General features: G+C 43.6%; 1 protein-coding gene across 2 annotated transcripts in view; it reads left to right on the forward strand.

The window, feature by feature from the left end:
• lrrc56 (leucine rich repeat containing 56) overlaps positions 1–23,130 on the forward strand; it is a 351,577-nt gene that overhangs the window by 117,381 nt on the left and 211,066 nt on the right. For both annotated transcript variants that reach the window (XM_073049966.1, XM_073049967.1), the window contains 2 exons: positions 898–994; positions 11,761–11,958. In XM_073049966.1, the coding sequence (XP_072906067.1) occupies positions 898–994; positions 11,761–11,958 (295 nt within the window). The remainder of the gene's footprint in view (positions 1–897; positions 995–11,760; positions 11,959–23,130) is intronic.

Consider the following 23,130-nt stretch of genomic DNA (forward strand, 5'->3'; position numbering starts at 1 on the left):
CTCTGTTCTAAAGGGATGACCTTCTATTCTGAGGCTCTGATCTCCGGTTCTAAATTCCCTCACTATAGGAAACTTCCTCTCCACATCTCCTCTATCTAGGCCTTTCAATATTCAATATGTTTCAATGTGATTTCCCTTCATTCTTCTAAACTTCAATGTCTCCCATCCACTCCATAATGTACTGGTTAGGAACAGGAGTACATTCAGCCAGAGACTCATTCCACCGAGATGCAACACTGAGTGTCATAGGAAGTCATTCCTGCCTGTGGCCATCAAACTTTACAACTGCTCCCTCAGAGAGTCAGACACCCTGAGCCAATAGGCTGATCCTGGACTAATTTCCACTTGGCATTATTTACTTATTTATGGTTTTATATTGCTATATTTCTACACTATTCTTGGTTGGTGCAACTGTAACAAAACCCAATTTCCCTCGGGATCAATAAAGTATGTCTGTCTGTCTGTATAGGCCCAGAGCCGGAGTGCTCACTAAATTTCACAGCTTTTCTTTCTCTCCAACTCCTATCCTTAACCTATTGCCCAACAGCTCTGTAAACAGTGGAAATTACCTTGTTCTGTCTCCCTTATGTTAGAGGTTGTGGGATTGTTGTTATTGCTTTCATTGTTCTCTATGCTTCAAAGCAAATGAATTGACTGTAAAACACTGTGGAACATCGTGAGCCAGAAGCAGTTTTCTGCAAAAACACACTAGCTTGGTCTTGGTAAAGCAATGAGAACGCTGGTATGAACTCTCTTGAATAGTTTCCAATAATTACTCCTCCAGAATGAGTTTTGTTAGTTTTTTGACAAGTTAACATAATTATATTTCAAGTTACAATGGCTGAAAAATTGTCAAATAAAATCAATTGATTTTCCATTTTCTCTGTCAATGTTTAGGGACCTTGGAACATCATTAACCAACCTCCAGGTGCTCTGGATGGCTCGCTCCAGACTAACAGACTTGGATGGAATTCCTGCTTTCTCTTCTCTAAAGGTGATGTGCACCCTGAAACTTCGAGGTTATAAGTGGTCAGGTCCATAGACTGTTTAGAGTATAGAAAATTACAGCACACCATGTTGTGCCGACCTTTTAACCTATGCTAAGATCAATCTAACCCTTCTCTCCCACACAGCCCTCCATTTTTCTATCATCCATCTGCCTATCTAACAGCCTCTACCACCACCCCTCACATTGTATCTCATGCATCCACCGCTCTCTGTGTAAAAAAAAAACCCTCCTCTGACATTCCCCTTAACACCTTAAAATTATGACCCCTGGTATTAGCCATTTCTGCCCTGGATATAAATCTGTTACTGAGTGAAGGAAACAACTGGAATTGTGCAGAAACGAAGGACCGGCTAACTTGCTGTTTACCATTGCTTTGTGACAGTGTTCATGATTAGGAATTCGCCAATTGGACACTGCCTAGACCCACTGGATCCATAAGTTCCAGTCAGCAAACATCTTTAAGTCCATACAATATCGATGTTCACAGCACAGGGGAGGCTATTCTTTCCATGATGTTTTGCCAGCACTTTGCTGCTGCATTTCAAACCCTTCCACTGGCCCACCTGGAAAATGGGGTCTTGTATGCCAGGCTGCTATTTATAGAGTCCAGCTTTTAACACCATCATACCCCATAAGTTGATGGGGAAACTGTCCTTGCTGGGTCTCAACACCTTCCTCTGTAACTGGATCCTAGACTTCTTAATGGAAAGGCCATAGTCAGTCTGTGTTATTTTTTATTTATTTGTTTACGGGATGTGGGCTTTACCAGTTAAGCCAGCATTTATTGCTCATCCCTATGTGCTCAGTCCCATTCCACTGAGCACTGGTGCTCCCCAGGGCTGTATACAAAGCCCGCTGCTGTTCACACTGCTGGAGCATGACTGTCACAGGATTCAGCTCAAACTATGTCATCAAGTTTGCGGATGACACAACAGTGGTTGGTCTCATCAACAATGATGAGGAGTCAGAGTAAGAGAGGATGAAGCGACTGGTGTGAGAATAACAACCTAAGTCTGATTGTGGAGAAGGCCACGGAAATGATTGTGGACTTCAGGAAGTTTCAGGTGGACCATCCTCCTCTGTGCATACATGGCTTCTCCATAGGGAGAGTTAAGTTCCTGGGAGTTCACATCACAGATGACCTCACCTGGTCCCTTAATATCTCTTTCCTGAACAAGAGGCACAGAAGTGCCTCCACTTCTTAAGGAGGTTGAGGTAAGCAAGGCTCTCCCACACACCCCCCCCCACCCCAATCTTAATTGCAATTTAAAGGAGCACCATTGAGAGCATCCTGACAAGCTGCATCTCCATTTGGTATGGAGCAGCAGAGCATCGGACTGGAAGACCTTACAAAGGACACAGTGAGAACAGCTGAGAGGATCCCAGGGGTCTCCCTACCATCTACTGAGGACCATTTATCAGGAGAACTGCGTACACCTACCCACTAATCCATGCAGCATTTCCTTTGACTTTCTGCCATCAGGCAGGAGACTTCAACGCACAAGGACAAGAACAGTCAGGATGGGAAACAGTTTCTTTCTCAGGCCATGAGGCTTCTGAATTCCCACCTGCACTGCATTTGAAATGTCACCAGTTAATTTATTCTGCACCCTACAAAATGTAATTTATGCACGTTACTTTGTTTATTTATGTGTAATTCATCTGTGGATTTTATTGTTACTTTCCTAAGTTAGTGTGTTATATGTGTGCTATGTGTACTTCTGTGTTTTACACCCTGGTCCATGTTGTCTTGTATGACGGTATACATGTATATAGTTAAATGACAATAAACTTGACTTGAAAATATTGCAAAGTCTCCTATCCGCGTGCGTACCATATCCTTGTATCTTTGTACCTGTTTAAGATGGCACTACTGAACAAGTGCGACAGCTCACTGGTAGTTTAAAAAAAGGCAAGAATTTCAACAAAAAACCACTAAAACACCTTTTCTGAGTTAAATTGTGTTAAATTATCACCAAAAACAGTGAGGGGGTGAGCGATGGTGAAGTGAGTTTGGGGGATGAGCCAGGATGGTGAGATGCAGAATTGATGCAGATGGAGTGAGCCAGTCAGAGAGGAGAGTTTGGGGCAGTGAAGTTCTGATGCCCGTACAACTGGCCCAGGTGTGAGGTTGGATCACTCTGGGTGCCGAGAGGAGAAATCAGGGCAGAGGAGATTCGATGCCTGTACAACTGGCCCAGGTGTGAGGTTGGATCACTCTGGGCATTAAGCTGATTTGAAGAGCTTGAGAGTGGCTTCAGACTAGGCAATGAAATCTGGGCCTGGAGTGAATTGCTGGCCGGCTTCGTCTACTCCCCGAGCCCTTCACAGCAGCTGGGTACTAGTGCGGTGGACAATCTGCTGTTTATGCAATTTAAATGCCGGCCAAGATCGCAGGTGAGAGCCAATTTCACTCGCTCTCCATGATGTTCACTCCCTCTCCAGGGCATCAGAACCTTTCGCTGTTCTGTTATTTGGTCAGTTTCAACGCTGGCCCAGATAGACTGAAAAGACAGTGTTGGGATCCAAGGCATGAGCCGATTTTGCTTGTTCTCCATGATGGTCGCTCCTCTCTCCATGTTGCTGAGGTTATGAAGACTGCCCCGGCTGCTGTCTCTGTGCTTGCTCATATGTTGAACTGATAAGTGAGGTTTTGGGCCTGCTCCATTGTGCTCTGGGATTTGGATCTGAGGACTCAATTTAGTTCAGAATGCTGTTGTTCACTTCAATTGTTTGCATGATTTGTGTCTCTTTTTTCCTTTCTCTTGCACTTTGGGTGATGGTATTACTTTTTTTTCCTTTAATTGGGTTCTTTTAGGTTCCTTGCTTTGTGTTTACCTGTAAGCAAATAAATCTCAAGGTTGTATAATTTAATCTTCTTTGATAATAAGTGTACTTTGAACCTTTGTATCAGTCCGAAGCTAGTCAACTGCCTGGACTGCTTTCCCCATCCATGAATCGATCTGAAACAATTTGACTGCCTCTTCTCCATAGTCCATGAGGTCACAAATCAATCCTGCTCTTCTGACCTCTCCACTTATTTTTGTGTTTGCAGTCTGTTGTCTTTGGAACATTTGTTGTTTATCCATCGTGTTGGGTGCAGTCTTTCATTGATTCTATCATGTTTCTTATATTTACTATGAATGCCCACAAGAAACTGCATCTCAGGGTTGTATATGGTGACATATATATACTTTGATAATAAACCTACTTTGAACTATGAACCTTCAAATGTTTTTTTGATTCAAGATTGTTTAGTGTAATTTCTAGTACACAAGTATAAAGGAGAACAAAATAACTTTTACTCCCACTGTAGCACGAGAAAACACAATAAGATAAAGAACACAATAATAAAAAAGCACAATAGGTATAAGTACATAGATAGCTTATGCATTTTATGTTCATAAAGTGACGCCAGGCACAGGAGTGTCTGTACATAAGGTGACTGACAGGAAGTGGTGTTTGGGAATGGGGAGGGGTGGGCTAGTGGGTTGAGGTATTGATCAGCTTTACTGCTTGGAGAAAGTAACTGTTCTCGAGCTGGTCGCCCTGATGTGCATGCTGATGGGAGTGGGACAAACAGTCCTTGAGCAGGGTGGGTGGGATCCTTCATGATGTTACTGGCCTTTTTCTGGCATCTTTCTGTATGTATATATATATATGTCCTTGATGGCGAGTAGGCAGATACCGGCGATGCATTGGACAGTTTTGACTATCTGTTGTAGAGACATCCGGTCTGCTGCAGTGCAGTCTATTTCAACATTTAACTGCTTTTTGATTAAAGATTCAATTGTCTTTGCTTCATTAGTTCCCTGTCACAATGCATTCTCTGCTCCATCAGTCCTGTGTGGAAAACATTCAGATAACCCTTTTCCCCTCTCCCTTGGTGACAATTTTCTTTGTCACTGATTCACATCACAGGAAATGATCTTTCTCCATTCACTGGATGTAAGGTTAGCTATTTATACTCAGGCCCTGAGATGTTTCGACCCTCAGCAGGCTGTGTTACTAGGACACAGAGTGTGGTTGAGGCCACTTTGTTTTTGAATTTACAATTGCATTTTATGAATTTTTCATGCTTTGTATGCGTGAATACGTGACGGAGTGGATCAGGGATACTTGTGGATCTTGTATCCTCTTATCACTACCATCAGGGCAGAGCTACATGTGGCTGAAGACACACATTCAATGATTCAGGAACAGCCTTTGTACCTCAGCCATCAGATTTCTGAATGGACAATGAACCATGAACACTACCTCACTATTTTTAAACAACACACACAAAATGCTGGTGGAACACAGCAGGCCAGGCAGCATCTATAGGGAGAAGCACTGTTGACGTTTCAGGCCGAGACCCTTCGTCAGGACTAACTGAAAGGAGAGATACTAGGAGATTTGAAAGTAGTGGGGGGAGGGGGAAATGCGAAATGATAGGAGAAGACGGGAGGGGGTGGGGTGAAGCTAAGAGCTGGAAAGGTGATTGGCGAAAGTGATACAGAGCTGGAGAAGGGAAAGGATCATGGGACGGGAGGCCTAGGGAGAAAGAAAGGGGGAGGGGAAGCACCAGAGGGAGATGGAGAACAGGCAGAGTGAAGGGCAGAGACAGAGAAAAAAAAAACTAAATATGTCAGGAATGGGGTAACAAGGGGAGAGGCATTAATGGAAATTAGAGAAGTCAGTGTTCATGCCATCAGATTGGAGGCTACCCAGCTGGTATATAAGGTGTTGTTCCTCCAACCTGAGTTTGGATTCATTTTGACTGTAGAGGAGGCCATGGATAGACATATCAGAATGGGAATGGGACGTGGAATTAAAATGTGTGTCACTCATCCCCCCCATCCCTTCCCACCGATCTCCCTCCTGGCACTTATCCTTGTAAGCAGAACAAGTGCTACACCTGCCCTTACACTTCCTCTCTCACCACCATTCAGGATCCCAGACAGTCCTTCCAGGTGAGGTGACACTTAACCTGTGAGTCGGCTGGTGTGGTATACTGTGTCCGGTGCTCCTGGTGTGAGACCCGACGCAGACTGGGAGACCGTTTTGCCGAACACCTATGCTCTGTCTGCCAGAGAAAGCAGGATCTCCCAGTGGCCACACATTTTACTTCCGCGTCGCATTCCCATTCTGATATGTCTATCCATGGCCTCCTCTACTGTCAAAATGAATCCAAACTCAGGTTGGCGGAACAACACCTTATATACTGGCCGGGTAGCCTCCAACCTGATGGCATGAACATTGACTTCTCTAATTTCCGTTAATGCCCCTCCTCCCCTTCTTACCCCATCCCTGACATATTTAGTTGGTTTTTTTCTCTCTCTCTGCCCATCACTCTCCCTGTTCTCCATCTCCCTCTGGTGCTTCCCCTCCCCCTTTCTTTCTCCCAAGGCCTCCCGTCCCATGATCCTTTCCCTTCTCCAGCTCTGTATCACTTTCGCCAATCACCTTTCTAGCTCTTAGCTTCACCCCACCCCCTCCAGTCTTCTCCCATCATTTTGCATTTCCCCCTCCCCCCACTACTTTCAAATCTTTTAGTATCTCTCCTTTCAGTTAGTCCTGACGAAGGGTCTCGGCCTGAAATGTCGACAGTGCTTCTCCCTATAGATGCTGCCTGGCCTGCTGTGTTCCACCAGCATTTTGTGTGTTGTTGTTTGAATTTCCAGCATTTGCAGATTTCCTCGTGTTTGCTCACTGTTTTTAATTTGTTTTTGCTTTCTTTTTGCACACTTAATTTAATATTTTATATGTATTTCTTATTGTAATTTATAGTTTTCTTATTAAGTATTGCAGTGTACCGCTGTTGCAAAACAAATTTCACAATATGTGCCAGTGATATTAAATCTTATTCTGATTCTGATTTTAGGAGATGTTTTGAATTGGAATGAGATCTGCGACATTAAAAGTGTTCATGTTATACGTTTAGCAAATAATAAAGACAGAAAGTGATCAGGTGGAAAGGTGGAGTTACAGAGTTACTGATCAGGAAGGATTCAGATTCACATTAATTTATTTGTCGTATGTACAATACATCAAAACAACGTGAAATGTTAACAACCATCACACCTAATGATGTGCTTGGGGAGGTTGCAGATGTTGGAAGTGTAGGGAGACACCTATGCCTTTGAATGGGAAAAGTCTGCAGAAAGTACTAGATACAACCCAGTCCATCACGGGTAAAGCCTTCCCAACCATTGAGCACATCCACATAGAGTGCTGTTACAGGAGAGTAGCATCCATCATCAAGGACCCCCACCATGTAGATCGCTTCTGCCAACAGGAAGGAAGTACAGGATATTCAGGACCCACATCACCAGGTTCAGGAAAAGTTATTACCCCTCAACCATCAGGCTCCTGAACCAGAGGGGATAACTACACTCAACTCAGAACCGGAATCAGAATCAGGTTTAGTATCACTGGCATATGTTGTAAAATTTGTTGTTTTGCAGTAGCAATACTGTGCAATACATAATAAAATATATAAATTACAATAAGTGTGTGTATGTGTGTGTGTGTATATATATATATGTGTGTGAAGAAAATTAAATTTTAAAAAAGTGCAAAACAAGAGGGGAAAATACTGAAGTAGTGTTCATGGGTTCATTGTCCATTCAGAAATCTGATGGCAGTGAGGCAAGGATTGGGAAAGCAAGCTGTTTCTGAACCATTGACTGTGTGCCTTCAGGCTCCTGTACCACCTCCTTGATGGTAGCAGTGAGAAGAGGGCATGTCCTGGGCGATGGGGGTCCTTAATGATAGATACCTCCTTTCTGAGACATGGCCTTTTGAAGGTGCCCTTGATGCTGGGGAGGCTAGTGCCCATGATGGAGTTGGCTGAGTTTACAACTTTCTGCAGCATTTTTCAATTCTATTCAGTGGCTCCTCTATTCCTGAATATGATGCAACCAGTTAAAATGCTTTCCACAGTACATCTGTAGATACTTGCGATAGTCTTCCGTGATATGCCAAGTCTCCTCAAGCTCCTAATGAAGTATAGTTGCTGTCATTGCCTTCTTTGAAATTGCATCAATATATTAAGATAGATCCTCAGAGATATTGGCACCCAGGAACTTGAAATTGCTCGCCCTTCCCATTTCTGATCCCTCAATGAGAACTGTTGTGTGTTCCTTCGACTTCCCCTTCCTGAAGTCCACAGTCAATTCCTCAGTCTTACTGATGTTCAGTACAAAGTTTTGGACAAACTTTGTCCAAAAGTCCTACCCGGGTTTGGAATTGGAGTTGTCCTGATGAGCCCAGCCTGTCCACCCGGTATATTACTGGATACTTGATCGCGTCATGAGACAGTAAACTCAGTAAGAACAGGGACGCCATGTGAAGGCATTGCTATGGGCACAGTAGTGTAGGAGAGGCCATATGCGAGTGACCTCCTGCGTAGCAAACCTAACAGTGACCCTACACCTGGAAAGGAGAGGCTATGGGGGTGTTTCACCTTCCTTAAGTGAGCAGGACATCCAGCCCAGGACTCACCCATCCCCATAGCACATATAATTATAGCAATACAAAAAATAACAATAGTATTAAAAAAGTAGTAATCTAGCCCAAGTGTCTGAATGGCTTGGCCTGTAAGTTGATGGTGCATGGGATGTTGTCCTGGAGCTTCTTTTTTGTAAGAGCAATCCCGCAGCAGTTCCAAATTTCATGCAATGCAGCCACAGACATAGAAAATCCAGTTTGTCTCCCACCGAGCGAATACTGGAGAGTGGCACTGATAGGAGAAGCCAGCTTTAAACCCAGCATGGAATCCAGCAGCACACAGCCAGCTCCCACGTCTCCTTCCCCGGAGACCACAACTGGCAACTCCAATTCAAATGAGGCCTGGTCCACACCGCGACCAAAGCCACGCAGCTACCCTGCTGTTGATTTGACCAATGAGAAACACAGAAAACCTACAGCACAATACAGGCTCTTCGGCCCACAAAGTTGTGCCAAAATGTCCCTATCTTAGAAATTACTAGGCTAACCTATAGCCCTCTATTTTTCTGAGCTCCATGTACCTATCCAAAAGCCTCTTAAAAGAACCTATCATATCCGCCTCCACCACCGCGGCCGGCAAACCATTCCACGCACTCACCACTCTCTGAGTAAAAATCTTACCCAACATCTCCTCTGTACCTACTCCCCAGCACCTTAAACCTGTGTCCTCTTGTGGCAGCCATTTCAGCCCTGGGAAAAAGCCTCTGACTATCCACACGATCAATGCCTCTCATCATCTTATACACCTCTGTCAGGTCACCGATATATAACAGTGATATTCAGTCCTGCTGGAGGGTCTCTGCCTGAAATGTCGACTGTATTCTTTTTCATAGATACTGCCTGGCCTGGTGAGTTCCTCCAGCATTGTGTGTGTTTTGCTGAATATATTTCCAAGTTAGGATAGTGTGTTGTTTGGAGGGCAACTCCTGGGACTGGTGGTTAGAGGTGGTGGATCTGGGGGTAGGTGGGGTGGGTGTCTTGGTGGGTTACTGAAGTGTGTGCTGTAAATGATACAAACAACTGCTATTGCGCATCAGTATTGGAGTGAGTAAATAGTTGTGGATGGTCTGCCTGTCAAATGGGCTGCTGTGTCCTGTATCTGTTGTCAAGATTCTTGTGTTATTGAAGCTGCACTTTAAGTTCAAAGTAAATTTATTATCAAAGTACATATATGTCACTATATACAACCCTGAGATTCATTTTCTTGTGGGCACTCACAGTAAATACAAAGAAACACAATAGAGCCATTCAAATGCTGCACCCAACAGGACAGATAAACAACCAACGTGCAAAAGACAACAAACTCTGCAAATACGAAAAGAATAAAGAAATGGTAGATATTGAGAACATTAAATGAAGTCCTTGAAAGTGAAAGACAAGTGGAGAGTGTTCCACCACACTCCCAACTTGAGCCTTGTAGATGATGGGTGGGCTTTTGGCAGTTAGGGGGTGAGTTACTCACTGCAGGAATCCCAGTCTCTGGCCTGTTCTTGTAGTCATACTGTGTGCTCAGCGAATCCAGTTCAGACTTTGGTCATCTACAGTGCTCAGGATATCAATAGTGGAGCCTTCAGTGATTGTAATGCTATCAAATGTCAGGGTGGGAGCTGGATCTTATTGCATATCTTCCTTGCCCATCTCTAGTGTGGCATGCATGTTATTTGTCACCTATCAGTCCAGCCCAGCCCAGCCCAGATATTGTCTAGACTTTCTGCATTTGGATATCGGTTGCTTCGTTATCTGAGGAGATACAAATGGTATTGACTGTCCTGTTTCTTTCTTGTTAGTGATGCAGCACGGTAACGGGCACTTTCGGCCCAACAAGCCCACACTGCCCAGTAACATCCATGTAGCCAATTAGCTTACTGACCTGTACTTCTTTGGAATATGGGAGGAAACCCACACAGTCATAGGGAGAATGTACAAACTCCATAAAGACAATGGCAGAATTGAACCTAATTTGCTGGCACAGTAATAGCGTTATGCTAACCACTACAATACTGCGCCACCCCATATTCTAACCTTACATGGAATGAAGGTGACTGATGAAGTGGATGTTGCTGTGATGGTGAGGGCAGTTACATTCATTCCACATCTGGAGTGCCGTGCTTTGTCCACGTGTGGGCTGAGGCTGAGTCACTCTGGTAGAACCCGAGAGTCAGAGAACACCATAGCACAGAAACAGGCTCCTCAGCCCATTTAGTTTGTGCCAACTAGTATTTTGCCTAGTCCCATCGACATGCACCTGAACTATAACCCTCCATACCCCTCCCATCCATGTACCTATGCAAGCTGTGCTGAAATGTTGGCATCAAATCCGCATTCAACACTTCTGCTGGCAGCATGTTCCACACTCTCACCGTTCTGAGTGTTCACCATCATGTTCTCCTTAAACACTTCATCTTTCATCCTTAACCCATAACCTTTAGCTCTAGGCTCACCCAACCTCTGTGGAAAATGCCGCTTTACATTTACCATACCTATAACCCTCATATTTTATATTACCAAATCTCCACTCATTCTCCTATGCTTTAGGGAATAGGATCCTAACCTATTCAAACTTTATCTGTCCTCAAGTCCTGGCAACGTCCTTGTAAATTTTCTCTGCACTCTTTTAATCTTATTGATACTCTATCTTTCCTGTAGGTAGGTGACCAAAACTGCACACAATACTCCAAATTAGGCCTCATCAATGCCTTATACTTTTTCTGCATAACATCCCACCTCCTGTACTCAATACTTTGAATTATAAAGGCCAGTGTGCCAAAAGATCTCTTCGTGGTCCTCTCTATTTGTGATTTCACTATCTATATTCCCAGATCCCCATGTTCTATTGGATTCCTTCATGTCCTGTGTAAGTCCTACCCTGGTTTGTTCTCCCAAAGTGCAATACATTATACTTGTCCGCATTAAGTTCCAATTTTTGGTCCATTTTCCCGTTGGTCCACCGCATTCTGCAACTTTGATAGCCTTCCTCACTATCCAATACAGCCCAATCTTGGTGTCATCCACAAAGTTGCTGATCCAGTCTCAGGCTTCTCTCATGAGGTCAATGTTTAATCCAATTTACTACCTCATGTTGAATGCTGAGCAACTGAACCTTCTTTACCAATATCCCATGTGGGACCTCGTCAAATGCCTTGCTAAAATAACACTCATCCTAAATTCTGTGAGTGGATGTTGCTGCAAGGAAGAAGCACCATTGATTATCCCACTGATAGTCTCCTTATGTTCCTAATGTTCCCTTCTTTTTTCTACAGGAACTATATGTGGCATACAACAACATCTCAGATGTTAGCCCGGTGAGCATGTTAGGGCACCTGGAAGTGCTCGACCTGGAAGGGAACAATATCGAAGATATTGTGCAGATCCACTACATAGCTCTATGCCGCAGGCTGAATACCCTCACACTGGAAGGAAACCCTTTGTGCTTTCAACAAAACCCAGCGGCTTCAGAGGTAACATGAGTACATTAGTTTCATTATGAGTGTGGTTATGATGGTTTTCATTAAATATTATTTACAATTATCTGGACTAATTTAGGAATTACAGTAATGTTGTGAGTACCTTCCTGAACTAATACTGCAGAGGCCTGATCTGAAGATGTGTTCAGATTCCACATTACACCTGGGAAGTCAAAGTCAAAGTGAATTTATTATCAAAGTACACATATGTCACCCTGAGATTTTTTTTCCATTTATAGGAAAATAAAGAAATACAATAGAATTTATTAAAAACTGTATACGTCATGGTAACATAGCAGTTAGTGTAATGCTTCAAAACACCAGCGATGTGGGTTCAATTGCTGCCACTGTCTATAAGGAGTTTGGGCATTCTCCCTGTGACTTCCGGGTGCTGTGGTCTCCTCATGATTCCCAAAGACATGGGTTAGTAGGTTAATTGGTCACATGGGTGTCATTGGGCAGTGTGGCTTGGTGAATTGGAAGGGCCTGTTATTGTGCTGTAACTCTAAATAAAATTAAAATAAATACAAAATAAAAAAAATTGGCAAACAACCAATGTACAAAAGAAAACAAATTATGCAACTAAAAAATAATACTGAGTACATAAATTGTCGAGTTCTTGAAAGTGATCACTTAATTAAATATCGAATTAAAATGATCAAACAAGTCCTCCCCCCCTTGTCTACAGCCTATACAGATGATCAAGCGCTTAAGCAACCGTTGTATGGATTTGCCAGGTGCTTCAGGCAGCAGTCATCTTCTGCTACCTGGAAACTCAGTTCAGGGCTGTAATTCTGACTGGCAGATGGGTCAGGGATATGAAATCCTGCCATAAATCCTGCCATAGAGATAAAAGTGGGAAGATGTGCCTGGAGGCTGTGGAAGTGAGCGAGGTCCTCAATGAATACTTCTCTTCGGTATTCACCACTGAGAGGGAACTTGATGGTGGTGAGGACAATATGAGTGAGGTTGATGTTCTAGAGCATGTTGATATTAAGGAAGAGGAGGTGTTGAAGTTGTTAAAATACATTAGGATGGATAAGTCCCCGGGGCCTGACAGAATATTCCCCAGGCTGCTCTACGAGGTGAGGGAAGAGATTGCTGAACCTCTGGCTAGGATCTTTATGTCCTCGTTGTCCACGGGAATGGTACCGGAGGATTGGAGGGAAGCGAATGTTGTCCCCTTGTTCAAAAAAGGTAGTAGGGATTGTCCAGGTAATTATAGACCAGTGAGCCTCACGTCTGTGGTGGGAAAGCTGTTGGAAAAGATTCTTAGAGATAGGATCTATGGGCATTTAGAGAATCATGGTCTGATCAGGGACAGTCAGCAGGGCTTTGTGAAGGGCAGATTGTGTCTAACAAGCCTGAAAGAGTTCTTTGAGGAGGTGACCAGGCATATAGATGAGGGTAGTGCAGTGGATGTGATCTACATGGATTTTAGTAAGGCATTTGACAAGGTTCCACACGGTAGGCTTATTCAGAAAGTCAGAAGGCATGGGATCCAGGGAAGTTTGGCCAGGTGGATTCAGAATTGGCTTGCCTGCAGAGGGCAGAGGGTCATGGTGGAGGGAGTACATTCAGATTGGAGGGTTGTGACTAGTGGTGTCCCACAAGGATCTGTTCTGGGACTTCTACTTTTTGTGATTTTTATTAACGACCTGGATGTGGGGGTAGAAGGGTGTGTTGGCAAGTTTACAGATGACACAAAGGTTGGTGGTGTTGTAGATAGTGTAGAGGATTGTTGAAGATTGCAGAGAGACATTGATAGGATGCAGAAGTGGGCTGAGAAGTGGCAGATGGAGTTCAACCCAGAGAAGTGTGAGGTGGTACACTTTGGAAGGACAAACTCCAAGGCAGAGTACAAAGTAAATGGCAGGATACTTGGTAGTGTAGAGGAGCAGAGGGATCTGGGGGTACATGTCCACAAATCCCTGAAAGTTGCCTCACAGGTAGATAGGGTAGTTAAGAAAGCTGATGGGGTGTTAGCTTTCATAAGTCGAGGGATAGAGTTTAAGAGACGCGATGTAATGATGCAGCTCTATAAAACTCTAGTTAGGCCACACTTGGAGTACTGTGTCCAGTTCTGGTCGCCTCACTATAGGACGGATGTGGAAGCATTGGAAAGGGTACAGAGGAGATTTACCAGGATGCTGCCTGGTTTAGAGAGTATGCATTATGATCAGAGATTAAGGGAGCTAGGGCTTTACTCTTTGGAGAGAAGGAGGATGAGAGGAGACATGATAGAGGTGTACAAGATATTAAGAGGAATAGACAGAGTGGACAGCCAGCGCCTCTTCCCCAGGGCACCACTGCTTAGTACAAGAGGACATGGCTTTAAGGTAAGGGGAGGGAAGTTCAAGGGGGATATTAGAGGAAGGTTTCTCACTCAAAGAGTGGTTGGTGCGTGGAATGCACTGCCTGAGTCAGTGGTGGAGGCAGATACACTAGTGAAATTTAAGAGACTACTAGACAAGTATATGGAGGAATTTAAGGTGGGGGGTTATATGGGAGGCAGGGTTTGAGGGTCGGCACAACATTGTGGGCCGAGGGGCCTGTAATGTGCTGTACTATTCTATGTTCTATGTTCTATAACCTGGAGAGGACAACGGTCAGTAATAAATTAGTATCATTATGGGAGCATAGCGGTTAGCACAACACTAATATAGCTCAGAGCGTCAGAGTTCAATTCTGGCATCCTCTAAGAAAGTCTGTATGTTCTCCCTGTGAGTGTGTGGGTTTTCTCCAGGTGCTCTGGTTTCCTCCCACCATCCAAAGATGTACCAGTTAGTAGGTTCAGTGGTCATTGTAAATTGTCCTGTAATTAGGCTAGGGTTAAATAGATTGGTTGTTGGGCAGTGTGACACATTGGGCCAGAAGGCCCTGTGCCGCACTGTATCTCTAAATAAATAAATTATCGGACCCTAAGAGAACTGGGTTGCTGCAAACACCCAAGAAGTTTGGTGAAGGAAGTCCACTGTCCTTGTTAATCCAGTTTTAGAGTAATGAGGGTTGGCCAGTAAATGCTGTACTCATACTTGATGCCTGGATCTGGGTAATGAATGAAAACAACAAGTGGATGATCTTGCAAAGGAAAGAGAGCAGCTGATAAAGCATTTATTTACTTTTGTTCTGTATGACATTTAAGCCTTTTTGAATTGTGTAGGAATGTGAAAGGCATTAAGAGCTCAGTCGATGGACTCCTGGGATGATTGAGGGAATGTTGCAGAATCCCTGTTTCAAATTCCAGCCTCCCAGACTACTGTAACAGATACACACTGCAATTTACCAGAAGCTCCATAAGCCTGCATTGAAACTCAACAGGGATCATAAAAAGCATTTGCAAGACAACATGCACTAATTAATTCAAACTCCTTATAAAAGGGACTATGATTATATAAGCATACTTACATTTAGTATGTCACCAAAGATTTGCAAGTTTTTACAGATGTTCTATGGAGAATATTCTGACTCTTTGCATCACTGTCTGGTATGTTGGGGCCGATGCACAGGATTGGAAAAAACTGCAGTCACGAGAAATTCTGCAGATGCTGGTACTCCAGAGCAACACATACAAAATGCTGGAGGAGCTCAGCAAATCAGGCAGCATCTATGGAAATTTACTAACAGTTGATGTTTCAAGCCAAGACTTCTTCAGGATTGTAGACTCAGCTAACTCCATCATGAGCACTAGCCTCCCCACCATCAAGGACGTCTTCAAAAGACGATGCCTCAAAAAGGTATCAGCCATCATTAAGAACCCACATTACCCAGTACATGCCCTCTTCTCATTGCAACCATCAAGGAGATGGCACAGGAGCCTGAAAACACATACATAACTTTTCAGGAACAGTTTCTTCCACTGTGCCATCAGTTTTCTAAATGACAATGAACCCATGAACTATTCACTATTTTGTCTCTTTTGGTACCAGTTATTTTTTGATATATTTTTCTTATTGTAACTTATAATAATTTTTATATCTGGCACAATACTGTTACCAAACATCACAATCAAAATCTGCATCACTACTCAGTTACTCCTCAGTAGGGCACCACGCTGTAAACTCCTATCAGCTACAGCACTGCCAACATGCAACATCACAAGCCATTTGTCAAGTTGGTGTGTTCATTTTCATGTAGTTAGTTCACCAGAAAAGAGGATGAATTCTCTGCATTTCTCTGTAACTTTATTGCGGACAAAGATGCGAGCCTCTGTTGGTCAGGGTCGACCTAGCTGCCTACGTATACGCAAGCCAAGTCAGTACAACATGGAGAGCAACAGCAGCATAAAGCAGACTACCCCTCTCCATGTAGCTGATGAGTCAAAGAAATGGCAGAGACTGGTACAGTTTCGTACCAGCAGCATCATAGGAGTTGCCAGTCAGTGCTGAACTCAACATTGGACTGCCTTAGGGACTCCATCTCCGGATTTTTCCACAAGGTTTACTCCTGAAGCCTTTCCCATAAGGCAACAGAGATTTGAGATCAGATTTTTCCTCCACCTAGATGAGCTGCCACCCACAGCTGACAAGCCCAATCTGCCCAGAACACAAAGATAATGAACTTAAATTCCATTGATCATTAAGCAGCAGTTGCTGGTGTGGGCAGTGTCGAAGAGTTGAGCAGCACTGCAATCTTGTGCCTCACCGAGAGCTGATTTTCTGCAGACCACAAGAGTCTGGAGCAGAATTAGGCCATTTTGCCATCAAGTCTGCTCCACCATTTCATCATGGTTTATCCAGTTTTCCTCTCAACCCCAGTCTCCTGCCTTCTCCCTGTATCCTTTCATCCTTTCATGGCCAATCTAGAATCTATCAACCTCTGCCTTAAATGTATATAAAGACTTGACATCCAAAGTTGCCTGTAGCAAAGAATTCCACAGATTCACCATTCTCTGGCTAAAGAATTTCCTCCTCATCTCCATTCTTAAAGGGACACTGTTCTGTTCAGAGGCTGTGTCCTCTGGTTTAAGACTCTCCCATATAGAAAATAACCTATCCACATCCACTCTATCAAGGCTCTCACCATTCAATATGTTTCAATGAGGTCACTCCTCATTTTTCAGTATTCTAGTGAATACAGGCCCAGAGCCATCAAACGCTCATCACATGACGTGCCATTCTATCCTGGAATCATTTTCATGAACTTCCTTTGAACCCTCTCCAGTTTCAGCACATCCTTTCTAAAATAAAGAGTCCAAACCTGCTTACAATACTCCAAATAAGGTTTCATCAGAGCTTTATAAAGTTTCAACATTGCATCCTTGCTTTTATATTCTAGTCCTCTTGAAATGAGTGCTAACACTGAATTTGTTTTCCTTACCACCGACTCAGCCTGCAAACTAACCTTTAGGGAATCCTGCATAAGGACTCCCAAGTCTCTTTGCACCTCAGTTTTTTCGTATTTTCGCCATTTAGAAAATAGTCAACCTTTTCATTTCTTCTACCAAAGTACACTTCCCCACACTGTATTCTGTCTGCCACCTTTGCCCGTTATCCTAATATGTCTAAGTCCGTCGGTAGCCTCTGTACTTCCTCAAAGCTACCTGGCCCTCCACCTATCCCATATCATCTGTAAACTTTGCCACAAAGTCATCAATTCCATTATCCAATCATTGACATATAACATAAAAAGAATCGGTCCCAACACAGACCTCACTGGAACACCACTACTTACTGGCAGCCATCCAGAAAAGGCTCCCATTATTCTCATATTTTGCCTCCTGCCAATCAGCTACGGCTTTATCCATGCTAGAATCTTTCCTGTAATTCCATGTTGCTGGTAGCTTGTTAACAGCCTCATGTGTGGCACCTTGTCAAAGGTCTTATGAAAATCCAAGTAGAAAACATCAACTGATTCTCTTTTGTATATCCTGTGTGCTATTTCTTCAAAGAATTCCAACATTTGTCAGGCAAGATTTTCTCTTGAGGAAACCATGCTGAATAGAGCCTATTTTATCATGTGCCTCCAATTACCCTGAGACCTCGTCCTTAATAATCAACTCCAACATCTTCCCAACTACTGAGGTCAGACCAACTAATTAGCCCATAGTTTCCTTTCTTCTTCCTCTTTCCCTTCTTAAAGAATGGAATAACATTTGCAATTTTCCAGTCTTCTGGAACCATTCTAGAATCTAATGATTCCTGAAAACTCATTACTAATGCCTCCACAAATGCTTCAGCTACCTCCTTCAGATGTCTGGGGTTACACCATCTGGTCCAGGTGACTTATCTAACTTCAGACTTTTCTGTTTCCCAAGAACCTTCTCTCTAGTTATGACAACCTCACACACTTCTTGCCCCCTGACAGCTGGAACTTCCACCATGGTGCTAGTGTCTTCCACAGTGAAGACTGATGCAAAATGCTTATTCAGTTTGCCTCCCGTTTCCTTGTCCCCCATTACCATCTCCCCAGCATCATTTACCAGTGGTCTGATATCCACTCTCACCTCTCTTTTACACTTTATGTAGATTAAGAAACTTTTGGTATCCTTTTTAACGTTATTGGCTAGCTCACTTTTGTATTCCATCTTTATCTTCTTAATGGCATTTTCAGTTGCCTTCTGTTGATTTTTAAAAGCTTCCCAATCTTTTAACTTCCCACTAATTTTTTTCTCTATTATATACCCTCTTTGGCTTTGACTTCTCTTGTTAGCCACGGTTGTGTTATCTTTGCTTTAGAGTATTTCTTCCTCTTTGGGATGTATATATCCTCTGTCTTCTGAGTTGCTTCGAGAAATTCCAGCTATTGCTATTGTTACGAACCCCGTAACTGGGTCACTTACCAGCAAAGATAGAGAGGTCCGTTGAAGTCTGATGGTACTATTTTTAACAGTATTTATTAGTAAAAATACACAAAAATAATATCAATGCAAACATACAGATAATATACGTCGTCAATACTAAATCTAAAAGTGCAGGTATAATAATAATCAATAAGAAATAAGCTATATCGTTGTCTAGGGGATAATGTATTGTCCGATGGAAATATAAAAGTCACTCAGTTCATTCAGGCTGCAGCTTTTTGGTTGGAGAGAGACAGATTTTAGAAACTTGCCAGCTTTTCCTTTTTATGATGTCGATCCTTCGAAATTTCGTTGGTGGTGGCCTCTTCTTTAGCTAAGCCGTTCTTCCGTGGCGATCCCGCCAATTCCCCAGGCAAAGGGAAAAGGACGCACTCGGGCCCCCACCGGCTGTCGCTATTAAACGCTATCACGGGATTTCTAGCGTTTCTCCTGGTGCGTCTGAAGGGGTTGTTCCCCAGACCCTCTTTTATCCTTACTCACGGGGTCTCAGATGTCAATCAGGTTGGGATGATGCAATCCCTCAACCAGCTCACTCTGGTCATTCCCTGAGGGCTTCAATGAATAGTACAGTACTCAATACACAATTCCGTCTCCAAGAGACAATAGTCGTTATCAATGGTTCCGCCTTTCTGGGGGCCAGGACACATTCCAAACCCTTGTGGATTCTGCATGTCTCTCTCTCATTTCCTGGGTCCCAGACCTGAATTAATAGCAATCTTGCGATTCTCGAAAAGGAGGGGGCTACTTTGTACCCTTCGGCCCCTCAGAGTTGTGGCACATTCGTAACACTACTCTATCATCATCCCTGCCAGTGTTCTTTTCCAGTCAATTCTGGCCAACTCCTCTCTCATGCCTCTGTCATTCCCTTTACCCCACTGTAATACTGATACATCTGACTTTAGCTTCTCCTTCTCAAACTTCAGGGTGAAGTTGATCATATTATGATCACTTGTCCCTAAGGGTTCTTTCACCTTAAGCTCTCTAATCAATTTTGGTTCATTCCACAAAACCCAATCCAAAATAGCTGATCCTCTAGTGGGCTCAGCTATGAGCTGCTCTAAAAAGCCATCTGATAGGCACTCTAGAAATTCCCCCTCCTTTAATCCAGCACCAACCTGATTCCCAATCTGCCTGCATATTGAAGTCCCACATGACTATTGAAACATTGCCCTTTTGGCATGCATTTCTTTTCTTATTGTAGTTTGTAGGCCACATCCTTACTACTGTTAGGGTGTTTGTGTACAACTCCCATCAGAGTCTTTTTACCCTTGAAGTTCCTTAGCTCTAACCAACAATGATTCAACACCTTCCTACCCTATGTCACCTCTTTTTAAATTTTTTACCAATGGGCAGCACTGCCTTCCTTCCTGTTTTCAATACAATGTCTATCCTTGGACATTAAGCTCCCAACTATAACCTTTCAGCCATAATACAGTGATGCCTACAACATCACAACTGCCAGGCTGCAATTGTGCTGCAAATTATTTTACCTTTTTCTGTATACTGCACAAATTCAGATACAAACCTTAAGTCCTGTATTCACCTTTTTGATTTTGTCTATCCTTTACATTGCAACTCATCCCATTGACTGCAGTTTTGCCCTGTCAACAGCCTATCCTCACGACATATTGTCTCTGTTTGTAAACCTGCTACCTCATCTTCAGCACAATTATCCACCTTTCCCAAGGCTCCAACATATTGTAGTTTCAAAGGAGCCATGCCTGCAGCTCTACTTTATTAGGAGTTTGAGGAAATTTGGTATGTCAGCAAAGTCTAGCAAATGTACCATGGAGACTACTTTGACTGGTTGCATCACTGAATGGTTCAGGGAGGTTCTACTGCAGTTGTACAAGGCCTTGGCGAGATCGCACCTAGAGTATTGTGTGCAGTTTTGGTCCCCTAATCTGAGGAAAGACATTCTTGCCATTGAGGGAGTACAAAGAAGGTTCACCAGATTGATTCCTGGGATGGCAAGACTTTCATACGAAGAAAGACTGGATCGACTAGGCTTATACTCGCTGGAATTTAGAAGATTGAGGGGGGATCTTATTGAAACGTATAAAATTCTAAAGGGATTGGACAGTCTAGATGCAGGAAGATTCTTTCCGATGTTGGGGAAGTCCAGAACGAGGGGTCACAGTTTAAGGATAAAGGGGAAGCCTTTTAGGACCGAGATGAGGAAAAACTTCTTCACACAGAGAGTGGTGAATCTGTGGAATTCTCTGCCACAGGAAACAGTTGAGACCGGTCCATTGGCTATATTTAAGAGGAAGTTAGATATGGCCCTTGTGGCTAAAGGGATCGGGGGTATGGAGAGAAAGCAGGTACAGGGTTCTGAGTTGGATGATCAGCCATGATCATACTGAATGGTGGTGCAGGCTCGAAGGGCCGAATGGCCTACTCCTGTACCTATTTTCTATGTTTCTATGTATGGCAGCTCCAGTGCACAGGATTGGAACAAATTGAAGAGGGTTGTAAACTTAGCCAGCTCCATCATGGACACTAGCCACCCCACCACTGAGAACATCTTCAAAAGACAATGCCTCAAGAAGGCAGCATCCATTATGAAGGTCCTTCATTATCATTTGGTATATGCCTTCTCCTCATGACTTCCCTCAGGGAAGAGGTACAGAAGACTGAGGATGCATAATTTATGTTTCAGGAACAGCTTCTTCTCCGCCATCAGATTTCTGAATGATACATTAAATAGATAGATAGATAGATACTTTATTCATCCCCATGGGGAAATTCAACTTTTTTTCCAATGTCCCATACACTTGTTGTAGCAGAACTAATTACATACAATACTTAACTCAGTAAAAAAAAAATATGATGTGCATCTAAATCACCATCTCAAAAAGCATTAATAATAGCTTTTAAAAAGTTCTTAAGTCCTGGCGGTAGAATTGTAAAGCCTAATGGCATTGGGGAGTATTGACCTCTTCATCCTGTCTGAGGAGCATTGCATCGATAGTAACCTGTCGCTGAAACTGCTTCTCTGTCTCTGGATGGTGCTATGTAGAGGATGTTCAGAGTTATCCATAATTGACCGTAGCCTACTCAGCGCCCTTCGCTCAGCTACCGATGTTAAACTCTCCAGTACTTTGCCCACGACAGAGCCCGCCTTCCTTACCAGCTTATTAAGACGTGAGGCGTCCCTCTTCTTAATGCTTCCTCCCCAACACGCCACCACAAAGAAGAGGGCGCTCTCCACAACTGACCTATAGAACATCTTCAGCATCTCACTACAGACATTGAATGACGCCAACCTTCTTAGGAAGTACAGTCGACTCTGTGCCTTCCTGCACAAGGCATCTGTGTTGGCAGTCCAGTCTAGCTTCTCGTCTAACTGTACTCCCAGATACTTGTAGGTCTTAACCTGCTCCACACATTCTCCATTAATGATCACTGGCTCCATATGAGGCCTAGATCTCCTAAAGTCCACCACCATCTCCTTGGTCTTGGTGATATTGAGACGCAGGTAGTTTGAGTTGCACCATATCACAAAGTCCTGTATCAGTTTCCTATACTCCTCCTCCTGTCCATTCCTGACACACCCCACTATGGCCGTGTCATCAGCGAACTTCTGCACATGGCAGGACTCCGAGTTATATTGGAAGTCTGATGTGTACAGGGTGAACAGGACCGGAGAGAGTACGGTTCCCTGCGGCGCCCCTGTGCTGCTGACCACCGTGTCAGACCTACAGTCTCCCAACCGCACATACTGAGGTCTATCTGTCAAGTAGTCCACTATCCAATCCACCATGTGAGAGTCTACTCCCATCTCCGTTAGTTTGTGCCTTAAGATCTTGGGCTGGATGGTGTTAAAGGCACTGGAGAAGTCAAGGAATGTAATCCTCACAGCACAACTGACCCCCTCTAGGTGAGAGAGTGATTTGTGCAGCAAATACGTGATAGCATCCTCCACTCCCACCTTCTCCTTATACGCAAACTGAAGAGGATCCTGGGCGTGCCTGGTTTGTGGCCTCAGATTCTGTATTATCAGCCGCTCCATGGTCTTCATCACGTGCGACGTCAAGGCAACAGGTCTGAAGTCATTCAACTCCTTTGGTTGTGGTTTCTTCGGTACCGGGACAATACAGGATGTTTTCCACTGTCTGGGTACTCTTCTCTGCTCCAGGCTCATGTTATTGAATGCTATTCACTATTTTGTTCTTTTCTTGCACTATTTATTTTTATCTATTATTAAAATTTATAGTCATTTTTATGTCTTGCATTGGACTGGTGCTGGAAACCAACAAATGTCATGGTGTCCTGGATGCTGGAGGCCCTTAATGATGGATCCCACCTTCTTGAAGGTGTGTATTGGTGCCACCATACCAGATAGTGATGCAACCAGTCAG

This window comes from Hemitrygon akajei, chromosome 6 (assembly GCF_048418815.1).
Source record: "Hemitrygon akajei chromosome 6, sHemAka1.3, whole genome shotgun sequence".
Taxonomy (NCBI): Eukaryota; Metazoa; Chordata; class Chondrichthyes; order Myliobatiformes; family Dasyatidae; genus Hemitrygon; species Hemitrygon akajei.